Source organism: Astyanax mexicanus, chromosome 1 (genome assembly GCF_023375975.1).
Source record: "Astyanax mexicanus isolate ESR-SI-001 chromosome 1, AstMex3_surface, whole genome shotgun sequence".
Classification (NCBI taxonomy): Eukaryota; Metazoa; Chordata; class Actinopteri; order Characiformes; family Acestrorhamphidae; genus Astyanax; species Astyanax mexicanus.
In genome coordinates, this window is record NC_064408.1 from 58,247,110 (window position 1) to 58,264,797 (window position 17,688).

At 37.5% G+C, this 17,688-nt stretch overlaps 1 protein-coding gene across 2 annotated transcripts in view; it reads left to right on the forward strand.

The window, feature by feature from the left end:
• Positions 1-10,732: 10,732 nt before the first annotated feature.
• The window catches only part of rxrgb (retinoid X receptor, gamma b), a 38,915-nt gene continuing 31,959 nt past the window's right edge, over positions 10,733-17,688 (forward strand). The window contains exon 1 of one of the 2 annotated variants that reach the window (XM_007245430.4): positions 10,733-11,032. In XM_007245430.4, the coding sequence (XP_007245492.1) occupies positions 11,002-11,032 (31 nt within the window). In that variant the 5' untranslated portion in view covers positions 10,733-11,001. The remainder of the gene's footprint in view (positions 11,033-17,688) is intronic. The other variant, XM_007245431.4, reaches the window with a different exon arrangement.

Consider the following 17,688-nt stretch of genomic DNA (forward strand, 5'->3'; position numbering starts at 1 on the left):
GGGTCAAGCAGTACGACAGGACAAGCGCGTTCTACTTAACTAAATAACTGCTCGCAGGTAGAGGGAGCCCGCGAGCGAGTCCTCAATGAATGGAAGTGAATGGAGATAAACGGATAAAAACTCTAATTTAAAATTATTAACGACTTGTCCAGGATATTCCTTTAATTAGTAAAATAAAGTATTTGTTTAATTTGATTATACTTCTGTTTTGAATACATGCGCACATGTTTTTATGGCATCAAAATAAGGTCAAAAGTTTTAGGAACCAAAACCAAGGAATTTAAATTGGAAAACGAGGGGACTAATATTAATATCAAGAATTTTTAAATCATGTTTGTATTAAGGAATATTTAATATTGAGCAGAGAGTTTAATTTTTCGTTTTGTGTTTTACCTTCAATAAAAAAAAATCTTTTTTTTTTTTTTACAGTTTTGCTTCTTTTGGTCTTGCTTTCAGTTTGAGAACTTTCTCATTTTTAATTTCGACTCTGTTTTTACGGGTGGGTGGGGCTAGTCGGTCATTGTCTGCTGGAAAAACTCGCCCATTAAGGTAATTTCACTCGCCCACTTCACAAAGCGGAATATTAAACTCTCTTTTTAGTATTAAATATTTAATATTTAAAACTAAATTAGCAGCAAATATTAAATATTTAATATTTAAAAATTCTTAATATCAATAACAGTCCTCTCGTTTTTAGCTATTTGGTTATTGATTATACTGTTTTGACACATACCTTCAAGTACGAAAATGATGAAACATTTATAAACTCTGACTAACTCAGTAGCGCCTCTAGTGGTCTAACAAATTCTCCTTTACAGAAAGTTTACAGTTTTTACAGTGTAGTTCCAGAAGATGGCAGCAGGTCCTTCAAAGAGAGTCCTCAAACCCGTCCTTAGTTGCGTGTGAGGCCAATTATCCAGAGTGTATATACTCTAGTGTTCATCAGGTGGGCTAACCGGCCCTCGCCTCCAGCTCCAAGTGAAGCTTGTTGTTCTCTCACGGCAAAAAGGGTCTGTGTGTTTCTACTGTATCAGAGATAGGGGGCGAGCTAAACCCACCCTGATGCACAATAACGACTGATTTCATTAAATATAAGTAGTTGTAATAACTGAAAAATCCTCAATAATCTTCATCACAGTTCTTGTGCTGACTGTGAGGTAAAGTGGGGGTTAGTGGGTAGGGGACCCTCTGTAGGTAGTATAGATATGAGGGTGATTCTCTAAATCGGGTGCCCTTTTAAACCCCTTACTGTACTTGAAAAAATGTCAATAAATGGACACCAAAAATGCATTTTAAACCCATAATTTAATAGAAACAAGCGTCTTTACATTATGACATAAAACTATTTTTTTACATTTACATTATTTTAAAAATATGTTTTGTCTAGTAGTAAACAGCAAAAATATTTGCATGCACTCACTGACCATATTCCCACTGACTATGTCCTCTCTGACCGTGGTCCTCACTAACCATGTCCCCACTGATCATGTCCTCACTAACCATGTACCCACTGATCATGTACCCACTGACTGAATGTCTTCACCGATCATTACACTTTACAACAGACAAACATCAAACAAATAAAAATGGATATACTAATAATTGCTATATTAATATTAAAATAATTATTTTTGCTGCTAATGTAACCATATTTTTTATAAAACATATATTAATTTTATATGTTATTACAACAATTACAACAACAATGTCCCCATTTTTTTTTTAATCCTGTAACACCATTCAATTTAGTACATCAGTTCTTGTTATATGGTCATTTACTTTGGACAATATTTGAAAAATAATTTTACAGGTAATTAGATCCATGCAGTATTAAAATGTGAATTGTCCCTTTTGAATACATCAATATCGATATTCGTGACATTGGGTTTTACCTCTCCCCATGGCATAGCAATGACTGTTTTATAGACGTATCGTTTAATTCTTTCTTCAACTTTCAATGTGGGACTGAAGTGGAGAAATAATGGAGGCTAAGTCAGGGAGTTCTGTCTAATGCTGTGTGAAAGCTGACACTTGGACTTGTGACATTTGGATAAGTGTAACTAAGTCAGTCCTCCCCTCTGGATCACCTATTTAAAGAAGTAGAGCTGTCAAATACGTGACTCTAGATTGTTCTAGACTGTTTATAGCCCTGCTAATATTTCTTTAGCTTGTAAATCGACAGAGTAATAGTAACTTCTAAAGACACTACAAGCTTGTTTAGCGACCAGTCTTAAACAGGATCTGAAACAGACAATACTGTGTGCAGGGAAATATTCCTAGACACCAGACATCTTTATTTATAATCTTCTTTCCTAAATAAAGGTGAAGATAGGCTAGACAACAGTAAACAGCTTGCTCTTTTGAGGGATATTCTTAGACCCTGATATGATCCTCTAATGTCAGGCAGACTGGTGACATTACTTGGGCCTAAAGATCAGAAGCAGGTGCTTATGGGCCTAATCTCGTTGGTCTCTTCAGGACAGGGTCGGCTTAACCCGAGGTGGTCTCGCCCAATCTCTACCAGATTTTGTCCACTGCTGCCACACTCTCTGCATGTGCTTCACCTTTAAGATGTTCTGCCTTTTCAAAGAAAAGGTTGAGCTAGATTTTTTCTAGAGCTTTCACAAGCTGTTTTTTTGTGTCAAAACTAATACAGTGAAATTCTGTTATTAGCTGAAAAACTGAAAAAGCTATGGTTTAAAATGAGCAGTTTTTAATTGAAGCACTTCACTTACAGAATAAGGAGCATCAGTAGACTAAGCCATTCAAACCACTCAAACACTCAACCACCCTACAGGAAGTAACACCCAGCTAACAACACTCCATCACACAGTGTGATCGAGGAGCATGTTCATTATATGGCCTTTTCTGCCAGTTACAGCAAGCGGACACAGTTTGACTTATTATAGGATGGAACTGGACCTGCAGGATATTTCACGGTGGTTTGGCTTAATACTCTTCCATTATGTTAGCATCCTGAAGGTCAGGACACAGCTCCATACATATCATTACACCCATCCACTGACTAGTTTTCACCCACGCAAATTTAGCTTGAGCTATTTGGATGTGCTACCTTTTTGATTAGGCACATTTATGCCTGAAAAAACAAGTCTCTGGATTTCCAGTCTGAATGTAACATATAAAGGATTAAGTTGCAAAATACATTGCCAGCCATTTTCATCAATTTCATCAGTTTTTGTCAGTGTTGTAATATGCTGGGAAATGATGTATTAGGACACACAGGGTGTATTAGTGGTGTGATTGATGATTCATTTAGCATGTTTCTGTAAATTGAGAAAACAAGAAATATGTTGGACAGTTGTACACGTCAGGAAAACCTTCTCAGAAAACGAACCTAAAAATCAATGGTGGCTTGAGTTTTACTGGTACTGGTAAAAAGGGTGGCACATCTATTTCTGTCTGCTTTCTGGTTGCAACATATCCCCTGAAGCAGCATTTTCACAATAATGTCTTTGTCCTAAAGGACCAGAAAAGATAAACTGATTGAAGGAAGGTTATAAGATTATTTCCTAGTATTTGAACCATGAGCTTTGTCTGGCCCATCAGGTTAATTGTGTCTAAACCCCAGCAGCCCCCTTACAGAGACAGACTGGGGATTACCAGGTTAATATAACATCGATGCAACAGGAACATCTGTTTGGAATGGATTATAGGCTTTGACCTCTCTGTCCACTGGTCCAGTTGCCATAGGAACCAGTGGAAATCTCCCTGAGTTTACGGTGCTTACTTTAGCTCACTCTATTTTGGTTCCAGTAACAAAGTAGTTCTATAGCAAGAAACACACTGATCTTATGAAGAACGCTTTGCAATCCAGAATGCTTTTTATTTCTTTTAAAATACTGTCAGCACTATCCGTCAATCTCATCTCAGTCACTCTTAGCTTTTTATGCGAAATGTTACTTTCTACATGTTTGCAGGCTAGAAGACACATTGGAGTCTTTTCCCTGTTGGTTTTTAGATGAAAAGACTACTCAGATCACTGTCGAACTCATATTTCTGAACTGTAACTGTATCCAGGTGTTCATAGACAAGTAGTTTCCGATGTGTTCATGTGCTGTGGAAGGGGCAGAAAATTTATGACTGCAAGGGGGGCTTCTTTCTCAGCAGTCAGCCATAAGGGATCAGTTCAGGAAAAGAAGAATTCATGCCCCTTATATTTGACCTGCATTCTTTATAAGAGGGGTTCTTTAAGTGTAATGTAAAAAAGATAATCATCACAACTAGAATTAGTCAACACTACAATTTGACAGTTAAAAATGCAAAAGGTTCTTTGTCTAGTTAAAGTATTTGCTGTATTTGGTTGCTAAATAATTTTTTACAGTATGGTTCTGTGTATAGCAGTTAACGGGAAGCAATGCCGTCAGGACGCATTTATCAACAGTTATTGGTTGTTCCCATGTTTGTGACTATGATAATATACATGAAAACTCAATGTATAGTAAAGGGGCCTATACCACTTTTCCACATGTTAGCACAGTCCTCTGGGGCCCTAATGAAATGTCTGTGACATGCTTTGGTTAAAAAAACATCAGAGATCCCGCCTAACATGACCATTCTCACCCAGTTGACCCAGCCCTGTTCAGAAAGTCTGGTTCCTACGCCTGTGCCAAACATAATTTTTTTTTCCTAGTTTGAATTTTGCAATACAGTTAGGTCTGTGCTGGATTGTTGATGTGTGGTGCCAAACCCAACTGTTTCACACTCATAGGATTATTCCAACAAGCAGTTATGAAGTTGGAATGTTTGTGTCTGTCTATTTTATGTCACTCTACTTTATTAAGGCTGACTTGTTGGTCTAAATTTTCATATATTGGTATATCATGAGGATGGAATGCAACTAGAACAGTCTACAATGGGCCGCTGTGTGTGTGGGCCACTGATAGAACTGTATCTAGAACTGCATTTAGACATTATCTTAGAATACATAAATAATTTTCACATCTGTGGAGATTGTTTTGCTAAACTGGATTCGGCCCCACATTCCTCCTGCAGAAGGCTCCTTTCAATTATCACTAATTGTGGTGGGGAAAAGATTGAAGAAAATAAAGAGAAAGGAGAGAAGAGAGGAGAAGAAAGTATACTAACAGGGTCCTCACAAACAGAGTCCTCTGCCTATTATATCTTTTGTTTGGGTGATGGATGCCCTGCAAGATTGATGATGTTGAACATCGTTGTTCAGCATTGTCCCACCAAAGCGTGCATAGAGGAGAGATCACTTATCATCTCTACATGTGTACTGGGAGGTGGAGGGGGGGAATATCTGGAGGAGGACTGGGGGCACGGCTTTGTACAGCATGACGAAGATGGAGTATGGAGAAGAGGAGCAGATGGAGAGAGAGAAGTGTCTCACCAAGACCTCCCTCGGGTTCATTTAGGAGAAGAGAGAGAAGTAGATGGAGTTAAGGGGAGGTTGACAAAACGGCCAGTTTACTCAGTTTAACCCTGAATAGTGTTGTGAAGCCTGTGCTACACTCTGCTCAGAAAAATCTTAATCTGATCTATTTGGATGCAGATATGTTTGTATATTCAGATCAGATGTCTAATTTGGCCTGAAAACTTTAGATCTATATTGTGATTGCTGTGTATCATTTTTACCAGACCTTTAGCTCCTTTCTATAGTGTGTTTTACCTATGAGGTAAAATGTTTCCACTTAGTCTGTTTTCAGTTGAATTGTTTATTAATGGTTGAGGCTTAGATGGTTCTAGCAGCGATGTGCAGGCTGCTCATACAACTAAAGTTAAAAAAAAAAAGTTAGGATGAAGTGTGAAACGTAAATAACAAAGAGACAAATTTAACATTTTATGAAAAACATTAATGGGAGCAGCACATAAAAAAAAAGTCGGGCCATGTCTGCCATTGTGTAGCTGTAAACATCTGGTTAGTCAGAAGGCCAAGTATTTCTAAAGTGCTTTTAAAATTATGTATCAAAAAACTGTGTATTAAAAAATGTGTTATCTTGTGTCTTGCTGTCCACTACATAAGATTTGTATTTAACTCAAGCATTCTGGAGACTGACTATGTAAATGTTTACTCATTTCCAAAAGAAAAAAAACGTTGTACAATACGGATTGTATCTTAATGTGCAAGAGCCTTTTCTCTGGTAAATTAAGCTGAGTTTTTTTTTATAAAAAATTCTCAAAGCAAAGTCATTTCAGTTTAAAACAACCTACTAATCTAGTAACTAGTGACAAATTAGTACCACCACTCAGTTGAATCACACAACACTAAAAGAAAAAAAGTTTTTAACTGTGTTTGTTCAAACATTTACTTTAACCAACAATACTTTCTAATTATGCGCTATAACTTTTCAAACTTTTACATTGGCTTTACACTCAATGGTCAGATGTCTACATAATATAGTGGCTTTATACTTCTTCCACCTCTGAAATCAAGTATAGAAAGCAAGTTTTATTCTGTACTTTTTATTTTTATAAACAAAATCTGACATATTTACTCTTTTGTACTCCTTTTTGTGCTAGAAAGTTCTGTGTAGAAACTCCTGCAATACATTTTTTATCATTCTAAAAAAAAACATAAACCAGTCAAGATTCACACAGATTCTTTGAGTTGTCATAGTTTTATATAGAACCATTGTTTTTTCTATAGTGTAGAAGGCTACAGTAACGTTACTACTGGTCTCTGCTACAGAATAAATACAAAAATGTTGAGCCCAAAAGCGCTTTTTTAGTCTTTTAGGGGTTGAAGATAATTTATTTCTCTTGAATTAGTAACATAGTCAGTATTGCTTCTGCCTAATATTACAGCATAAAACATGGGTGTGTGTGTTACAGACAGAGACAGCAATAAGGCTAGTGACAGAGAGAGAGAGAGCAGTGTGATTAAACGTGCTGTATACCAGTTTTGTGTGCCAGGTAGCCTAGCTAGATTATCCTGGTTTAATCTGTAATGTTGTGTTAGCAGGTGGCCTAAGTCTGCTGTGATGGGGGAGGGCTGAGGCTTTAGAAGCATTGTTTGTCTGCACAGCGTTGTGAATACAAAGGGATTACTGCATACAACTCTGCCTGTGTGTGTGTGTGTGTGTGTGTGTGTGTTTGTGTGTGTGCTGTGACTGTTTATCTTTTAAAGAGGAGGGATTTAGTGGGTCCAAAGTGATGATGGATGTTTGCAGGGAGGAGAAAAAGAACAAAAATAATCTTTTACATTTTTTTTTTAGATCTAGTCTAAATGATTGCAATTACATTTAAAATGCATATATGCTACAATGTGTTTTAAATATGTCTAGTAATTTTGCATAATTTTTGCAATCTTTTGCATTGATCTAGTTTTTTTTTAAATACAGACGAAGTGCTATGGGAATATTTCTTTGCCCATCTAAAGTGTTTTTTCATGTACAAAAACTGTAAGCTTTTATATTGCACCAAAATATTTAGCACCAAATATGAATTCCACGTTTGTTTCAAGTCATAGAAGCCTGTTCATTATTTTACTTAATGTCAGCATTTAATAATAATGGAAATAACATAGCCCTTATGCAATAAACAATAAAACACACAACTGCATTTTAATCAATGTTTAATAGACCTTGAAGGACCATTATGTTTTATGCACAGTCAGAGCTACAAAAGGAGCTATAAAAAGGACTCTTATTTAACATGTACAACAGATTTATGAACACGTAATGATTTACGATGATTATTTACACTTGAACATCTTACACATAGAAGTCTTAAATTATGTGAGTATCCGGAGCCCCTGGAACCCTCCTCGAACACTCTTTGCGTTAAAGGAGGAGAAAGAGATCCTAAAGCCTCGGCCCAAAGCAGACAAAGCGGCCTGCACCATGTGCCACCATTAAGCTCGAACAAAGAGAGGATTGACGAATGACCGATTTAATCCTTCAGTTTGACTTTAATGAATTTACGTTATCTAATGGACAAAAGGGAGGGGGGGTGCGAATGAAAAGCCTTGATTGGTGTGAGATGAGTTGGAAGAAAAAGGCTATTCGTCTTCGTTGCCGTCCCCCTGTGTTTCTTCTATGGGCCGTTTACAGGGACTGAGAAAGAGCAGCTTGTCCTATAGGCTAAAGTGCAGAGCAGGGGCTCCCAGGAGCGAGGGTCCACCCCAGCTCAGGCAGAGGGTCTGCGCCTCCAGAGTTCAAGACTGTGAATGCTGGTGACTTCTGAATAACCTTCGGAGGTAGCGGGAGCTAACCCTTGCATGACCCCCACTTAGGAAGATCCAGGGGCCTTCCAAGGGGTCTCCAGACCATGCAGCTGTAACTAAACATCTGTTTGATCAGTATTAGAATGATTACACTTTCTAACTAATCCAAATGAATTTAATTAAATGGGATACCTGGAAACTCGGAAATGAATAACCCTTAAATAAAATTACATTTTCATTTTTAAGGCAGTTTACGCAAAAGTAAAAGTTAAGCACAAAACAAGGATTTTAATGGTGTGTTAAAAATCTTGCACAATCACAGCTAAAAGTAAATTAAATACAAAGCAGTTGTTGTGAAAACAAGGAGACAAACCTAAATTAAAATCTGTGAACAATCCTATTCATTTATTTTCAGTGGATGGAAAGTGTAAGTTAATGTATTATCATTTTTAGCTAAAGGGAGTAAAGTATGACAAAATTTAATACTATGTTGCTTGGAAATATTTTACAATACGCCATAAGAATCGTAATACTTTCTTTTTCAGACTGTATTTGAATAAATCAGCAAATTATAAGTTCTGCATAAATATGGCATTTTTTGTTAAAAAAAAACAAACAAAAAAAAAACAATTCAGGGGAGAAAAAATAATGTGCAGTATATTAGAATTTTGGGAACAGAATGCCACAACACATTGGCATAGTAGTTACAAAAGTATTTTTGTGTAGTCAAATAAGAATTTTCTTTTGAGCTTTCAAAAACAGTGGAGCTGCTGTAAAGCTGAATGCAGTGAGGGAAAGTGAGAGCAGGTTTGTATAGTTTTATACTTACACTCTACACTATTTTAGATAGAATATTTGGACACAGTTTTTAAAGGCCTATAAAGCAAGTCAAATAGAGCTGAAACAGTTGAAATTAAATATATGTAGGACCTAATGGCAAATAGCATTGCTGTTGCAATAATAATTATAATACATTAAATGTATCAATCATTTGACATTTGTATAAAAATGTTGACCACTGGTTAACCACACTCCACATAGCCAGACAGGTTTGGCAAGCACACCATGCTACACCATATAGAAGATTTGGTCGATGGACGTTAATGATACATTTACATATATGTTGTAACATGACATACAAGTTAGCCATTCTGTATAAGAGTGTGAGACAAATGCTATACATGTAAATGTTAAAAATCATTAGGTGACAGCAGAACACAACGAGTTTGTCCTTCTTTAGAAGTAACATTAGCATGCTCTAAAGTAGCCTACTGTTCTTGGTTGTTCATTGTAATTCTTATATTGTTAATAAATAATATTTTGCAAAAAATATTTTTTGTTGTTTCTGTTTTCTAAAACCTTGAAGACGTGCATTACACAGACATTACATGAGGGCTCCTGTCTGTTTCGCATGTTGCCTCAAAAATTGGAAGGTTATATATACCAAACTGTTAACAAGTAAATAAAACTGGCAGAAATCACAGAGATGATTTATAAATGTGGCCAGCTGTAAAATATAAAATGTAAATAAATATATATTAGTCAGCTAAGAGTTGGAGTAAAATTACATGAAAAATAGTTTTAAAAACATACAAAAAGATTAAAAGTCACATTAAATGCCACAACTCATAAACTTGTGTAATCTAGTAGCCTCACTAGCTGTTCTAGTGCAATTGTGAAACAATTTGTGTAGCGCAAGCGATAACAAATAGTGTTTCCCAATTTGCCACACCAGATTTACTTGTGACTAATGCTGCCAACTCATATTGGAAATATTGTATTTACAAGATAGTGTAAGTGAACATGAACACTCCCAACACATTCTCGTATTTACCAGATGAGTTATTGGAGCGTCAATAAAAACATAGCTTTAACCATACCTGTCAAATTTTGGATAAAAATAATGGACGTTTTTCGCCGCCTGCTTCTAGCCGACCCACCAGCCCAACCAAGGTTCAGTATCCCCTACATTTGAAGACAGGTTTACAAGAAATCTAATATAACCACCTGTGAACCACTTACAAACTCCAATTAGATGATCAGAATCTGATAGGTCTACCTTTGTTGACATGGAAATGCTGTGGAAATGCAGTTTTTTGGCAGGAATGGGCTCTCTCTCCCTGCATCCATCTATCTATCTATTTATCTAATACGGTGTGACGGTGGGAAAGAGGGGTTACAGGGGAGACTTGACAGGTATACCTTTAACAACAACTGTGTTCTATATTTTAATGGTTTACTCTCATCCACACAAGAAAAAAACAAATAAACTCTGAGGATTAAAATATTATTGCTTACTTTACTTTCTTGGTTTTGTTTGTTGACTCATAGTAAGTATGCTTGCTAGTTGTTGGCAACAGAAAAATTAAAGTCAATGATAAAGTTCCTCTGTTTTTGTTTGCATTGTTTCTAAACAAAACCCCTTGAAGGTGAAACAGGTAGGGCTGTGGAGCTGCAGTGTTGTAAGTATGGGCTGCCGGGGTGGAGCTGAAGGCAGCATCAGTGGTGATTGGAGGAGAGTAAAGCGGTGTGTGTGTGTGTTACTGCAGTAATCTATCAGGGTATTGATGGGGTGTATGGTCAGTCAGTGAGAGAGAGAGTATCAGCACTGTGTCAGATAACGAGCTGGGCTGTGTTATTAGTCCCTCCTCCGGCTGTCGCTGGCGCTGGGCCGTGTCCCTCGCGCCTCCCCCTCAGAGGGGCCCTGAGAGCAGGCTAAAGCTAGCAGCGTCCGCCGAGTTTCCTCACTCGGCCGGGGAGCGGATCCAGGAGGAGGAGATGCCGCTGTGTCTGACGGCCCAGCTACAGCCACCACCGCCCGCACAGCACACCGGAGCGGACCTCTGAGCGGAGATATGGATAATAATGAGGCGTACTTACACCTGAGTGAGTGTCCGGAGCGGCGGCGCTGTGTGTGTGTGCTGGAGTTGTGTGTGTGTTGTTTAGTGGAAGTGTGTGTGTGCGCGCGCGCTGTTGTGTGTTTTCCTCCTCCACGTTGCGTAAATAAGTCTCCGCGCGCTGTGGAGGAGCGGGCGCGCGGACGGACGGGGCTGGTGTGGGGGGGTATAGGCGCTGTGTGGTGGTCTTCAGCTCGGGCTCGTCTCTCTCTGATGTTTATTGACACGGAGAGAGAGGGGGGGGGGGGGGGGGTGTTGTTCAGTCAGGTGACGGCAGTCCGTGCTGTAGTCTGGGGTCAGAGGTTGGCACTTTAATTGCTCTTATGTAATTTATCGGCTGTTTCTAAACTGCTTGTGTCAGAAATCACGGCTTTATTGGTCTGGAAATGTGTCGCTCGAGCCCAGAACAACATGTCTCCAGCGCTTACACCGTCTGAACAGCGCAGAGACCTACACTACTATACACACACACACACACACACACACACACACACGTGTGTAGAGCAGGAGAGGGGACCTGGGGTAACCCAGGTGGTGTTGTTGTTCCACTCTCAGGCTGGTGGATACAATAAGACCCACTGACCATCCTCTCCTCTCACTCAGGTACAGAAGTACCATCACAGCAGGGCTAAAGAACCTGTTTTAAAATCAGCTCCACACACTGTATCCACTCTTTGAACATTTCCAGGGGCTGCTGTCTCTTTTCTGGGCTCCTTTTGGTCTAATAAAAAGCTGAAGTGTGAAATTGAGAGGTGTGTGAGCCCCAGTAAATCAGTCCAGGTGCTGAAGAAACCAGAACAGACTGAAACTAAAGCACATGAAAGAAATTGGTTACAAACCATATGTTAAAAGTGGAACGAACAGTAGTAAAAAGTAGACTACTCATAGTGTTATAAACAAATAAAAATGGCCATCATCATCTGAAGACAATCTTGCATTCATAACTAATACTTAAATCTAGTTCTAAAACAGAAATTGCACTATTCACAAGCTAAGGGGGCGTTAAATAACAATTCTATATGTCTGTTAGCATATTTGCATATATGAAATGGTTTACATATAAATAAAGTAATTTTGAGAGGTTCAATGTAAAATGTGAACAACAAATGTTGTTCACAGTGCTGGCGATAGAAACCAGATGCCTGAAGAATTTAAAAGCCACTAAAAGTTTTACTTGATGCATGTGAACTCGTTGCCGGAGGCCTCTGTCACTGTTGTGACAATGTGTATTGTTTTTTTTAATTTACGAGAGAAACATGTATCAACTTGAATGTTTTTCAGTTCACAACTTTAATCATGCACAACATTAAATTAATATGCCTAGGAGTTCTTTAGATATTCTAGTCCATCACATGGCTTGTGTCTGTGTTGTGGAAAATGCAGCCCTGGTTTCAATTGCTGTAAACATATCTCACTTATTTCACACCAGAATGTTCTTAATGTTTACACCACAACAACGTAATTATACCCTTCTTATTACTTACCTTTTTAAACTCAAGCTTAAGTATGTAATGATGCAAACTATGCAGTATTAAAATTTGTGTTTATTTCAAGTAAATATATTCTTTGATGCAGATTTAAGGCTCATATATGGTACAATGTGTTGTACTATTACACTCCTTAGATGTTACCCCCTCATCCTCTTAAAGGCTAAGTTTCCAGCTGGACTTAGACAAACACTGCATGTTTTCATTGCTCTAATTGAGTTAGCTGAGTAATTAACACAATCATGTGGATCATATAATCTGGAACTGAATCTACATCCTTACAAAATGGCAAAAGCTGTTTTCAGTTATTGAATCATTTTTGGGTTTCACTCTGAGAGGAAAAGCCAGGTGTAAACACACCCAGGATGTGTTGTATAGATTACCATTAGGTCACTTAAACTACTTCTGCAAGGTCAATGCAGGGGTAAGTGTCTCATCTGGTCTTGTTAAACTGAAAACATTCATTTTAGTGAAGAATGCATTGACGCAAGGTGTAAACAAGCTCTCAGTGGTGTAAATAATCTAGAATAGATGTAAGATGTATCATTTAGGCCTATATAATCATTCTGTAGGCTACAGATTCAGCGCTTCATCACCTAAACACAATGTCACAGCGGACATTAAGTCGTACCTCTAGGAAGCCTCATTACACCACATCAGACACTGGATATGATGTATGTCAGAGTAATTAAACACCGTGCTCGACAAGTTGGACACATGCCTTTAAGCGTCTCGCAGCATTAGCCTGCCCAGTTGTAAATGCCACCTAAATGATACGTGTGGGATTAGTATCTTTGATCTGGCAGTAAATTTGAACTATGAACTTCAGAGTTAGACTTTGTAGTGCTTTTTCAGCGGGCTGTGTGTAATTTTCTCCAAATCCCTTTGAGATTTGAAAGGTCGTGTAGGATTCCAGACCAAAAGTGGACATGCTTTCCCTAAAACCAGTTAAAAGAATCAGAAAAAAGTCATAGGCTGATTGCATTTGCAACGGTGGTTTATATATGAGAATGTTTCCGTGATGGGTTGGAAAAACCCTATTTTTTAACGTCTCCTGCCTAAATCCTGCCACATTCAGTCGACCTGAGGGGAGTGACATGAATTTTTATGGTTATTTCAGTGTTTCTTTCAGCAAATATGTCAGACAACTGGCCCACTGTGCACCAGGGCTTGTGACGTGTCCTCGTGGCGTGCAGCCTGTTTTAAACACACACACACGTACAAACACATGTGTGCACTCTCTGAGGGTTTTTCATGGAAATGTCAGTGGACGCGGCGTACTGGAGGGTTCCAGCAGAAAGAGAGCGGGTCACTTCAGGCTCTGAACATCAAGCCAGCAACCAAACATCCGCAGTCAATGATTCTCCTGCATTTTGTTTGAGATAACTACCCCTCCCCCAACCACACACAGACTTGTATTTATACACTGTCTGTGTTCACAGGGTCCTGTATGTATTATTATAAATATGTAACATATATGGAATAGTCACACTAACTAGGCCTATCACTACTTAATGTCAGACACTCAAACAACATGGTTTTATCCTGTTAGTGTTGAAGAATGAATCAAATGAATTTGGTTTGACACACAAGGCTTACTTTTGTATTAAACTGCTATATCAGTGGTGATCCACTGTTAAACAGGTTCTTGAAAACCAGCGTTTTGTGCTGATCTTTTAACTAAAAATAAGCCATGTTCCCGTAAGTGTAGAAAACAAACACACATTCGCTCACACCCCTAAAGTTTACTTGCTTAATATCATGTTGCTCTGATTCACCCATAAAAGGAGTTTTATATTTGATTTACTGACACAAGTGGAAAAAGTGGACTTCTCTTTTTTATGATGGGACCATTCACTTTCTTTGGCAGCTAGCCCTGTGGCCATATTTATGGACAGCAGCAGCGATGCGTGATTGCTTACTTTTTATTACACTGCAATTACACGTGCTGGAGTAATCAAAATCCTCATCTGCTATGAAGCTTGATTCTGATAGCTAGCAGATGAATCGTAGCTCGTTACAAGCTGTTTTGAATAAACTAACCTGCTTCCTTCAGCTGTGTAAGCAAGAGCAGCACCTATAGCTAACCACACTGTATTCTTTCAGTGACTACTAACTTAAACAATGCAATCCCACTCTGCCGGTCCAAGGACATAAACACAAGAAGCCTTGAATCGGCTGTGTTCACAGGACACACCCTCAGCGGCCTCACGTGTGTTATACTCATCAAGGCCTGTCCACTGTACACAGGCTTTCATAAAGCTTGCTGTAGCTCCTATTGCAGAGTATAGCTTCATGTACTGAGCTAATCTAAAGATTACTGTGCTCCAGCGGTCTTATTATTGATTGGTTAATATGATTATGTAATAAAGCATGTAATAAAATAATCAGTTCCAGGGGATGAGCGAGGTTTGAAAAGTATGTAAAAATGGCCAGTATTTTCAGATTTTTTTAGCTGGTATCTAGTTCTTGTAAATTTGACATTTGCTGGGTTAATTCCACTTATGTACACAAATGTAGGACTACAGGTTATTATTTCCAAAAGGAAAAATATGCATCAGTCAGCTCAGTATAAGTCCTCAGTATACTTCTAGCCAAACAAAACTTGAGGATTTAAAAAACTGAATGAAAAATTTAATTTGCGTGTCAGTGGTTGTGAGTATTGTCTAAAATGACTTTATTTTGTTAACCAAAACCAAACTAACGTTGTCTCAAATACTTGCAACTTTCTACGGTTCTGGTTTGCAGAGTGCATTGTTAACTGTGTGACTGTGACATCAGTTGCACACCAGGATGCTAATTTAGTGTTGAGGTTTTGTGTGTTTGTGTTTTTTGTACCATGAGATACAAGGTGTAGAGCAGGCTAGGCAAGAACAGGTGTGTGTGTGTGTGTGTCTGTGTGTGAATATGTAATTTTTTTAAAGGCTTAATATCTGGTAGCTCATCTGCACATGAATTGAGCTATCATTTATAAGCATATTTTTATAAGCAAACCACAGTTTTCAACATATTTTTAATATATTTTTGGTTTATAATCATATTGCCAAATTCAAAAGGTTCAATGCAACAGCCACTAGAAACATGAATTAGTAACTAGTCATTTTGCATTTATTGTCCATGTTGTTTTTTCATGGGATTGTACCTGGATCTCCCACACTAGGGGCAAGCTTTGTAACTGACCAAGTGTGTAGAGAGGCTCAAAATATAATAAAAAAAAAAAAGATTTTTTATTTGTGAGTAGAAAAAGTCAAGTGTTAGATAATTAGCAGTATTAGTCTAGAATCTCTCTTTGTAAGGAATGAAAGCAAACTTCTGGTACTAAATATGTCTTATCTGATTGACTACACCTAGGATATATACCTAGGGATGCACTGATGTGGGAATTCTGGGCCAATGCCGATGATTGTAAAAAAAAAACTGTCCAAATCCGGTACAATTCCGGTATCATCCCTATATTATCATGTACCTATGTAATCCGTCATGTTAATTTGATTTTACACCAAACTATTACATTATTTTGCCGTTAACTGTGTTGTCGGCTAAATAGAATACGGATATTTCACAGAACAGGCTTTAAAACTTGGCCTAGTTACATTCATGTTTCTTACAATGTACTTCCATATGAGTGGCATGCACACGGGAGATTTTCAGGTCACAAATCAGGTTAACGTGATTAAAATTAAAATACCTATATGTAATAAAAAAAAAAACTCTCTCATATGACTCATTATTTTCCACATTGTGTTTGATGTGTGCAACAACGGTCGCACAATAGTTTTCTGAGTCACAGTGAATGTGTATTATTTTTAGTGCAGTAGATCTACTTTGGTAGTGATGCAATATGAGCACTCTACTCCTGTTTTTGCTCTAATGGGACTCACCTTTGGGTCCTCAAACTCAGAATTCCATTTGTTGCTAATGGTGACAATATGCCATTCACAGGGAATGTCTGCTAATATATTTAATATCTTAAGAATTTAAATTATACATTATTGGTAATATTCAGATTCTAGCCATATGATCATCATTAGGTGATAATAGCTGTAGTAGCTGTAGTAACTTTATAAAAAAAGAATTCTAGCACAATAAATCAATACATTAATAAATAAAGAGTATAGGAAGTTTTGAAAATTATATATGTTGGCATGCATTGACATGGGAATGGTGGATAAGCGAAGGTTATTACTGTTTTATATGTCTGCTGTTTCTGAAACATACAAATGTATAATGTAAAATGTATGTGTATAGACGTGCAAAAAGAATATTAAAAAAATATAATGCAGACATAAATTTAGCTGTTATCAGCCAATATTGATATATTGAAACCATGCATCTAATTTACTGCTAGCTAGATTATTCATTATGCAATTTGCCTACATTTACATGTTCACCACACTGTGGTTAATTATTAGACTGAGAGTTATTATTATGTAAACAGCCCGGTTGGATGCCCTTAGTCACATTGGCTAAAATCTTAATGGGTGGAACTGATCATGATAGATTTCAACACATGGACATACTTAAAGTGCTTGCATGACTCACATATAAAGCTTTTACTAAATGTGTAGAGGGATAACAGTTTTCTGACAATAAAACAAAAAACACAAGCCGCAGAGATAGCGCTGCTCTGTGGGAGAAAGAAGAAGACGTTTTTAATGGTAAATATTCAGCCAAAAATGTACATCTTACTTCTTACCTTTTTAAAATTGTACATTTGAATGTGTTATTAATACAACAGTAACCCATTTATCATACAGTGCTACTGGCCTTTCGGATCATTCAGTACCTAGCTGCTTTTAAATATTGCTGTGTATTGATCAGAATCTGGTAATGCATCACATATAATGGTACAGGGGTTATATAGCATAATGATAAAATACTTGTGATAAAATGATAAATAATGATAAAATACACACCATTATATGCAAAACAAAACCAAACTTTCTGACTTTTTATCCAGTCAGAAACAAAGATTGAACACCTCTTACAACACTACTATTAAATGTTATCTATCTAGTGGTTTTAACATAACACAGAATGAAACACTGTTCACCACCAGTATTTGCATGTAATGTACTAATTAAAAATCTATATTGCAAAGCAAGCCAAACCAACAGTGTTACATTAACGCAAACTGGCAAATTTGCTGTGTGAGTTT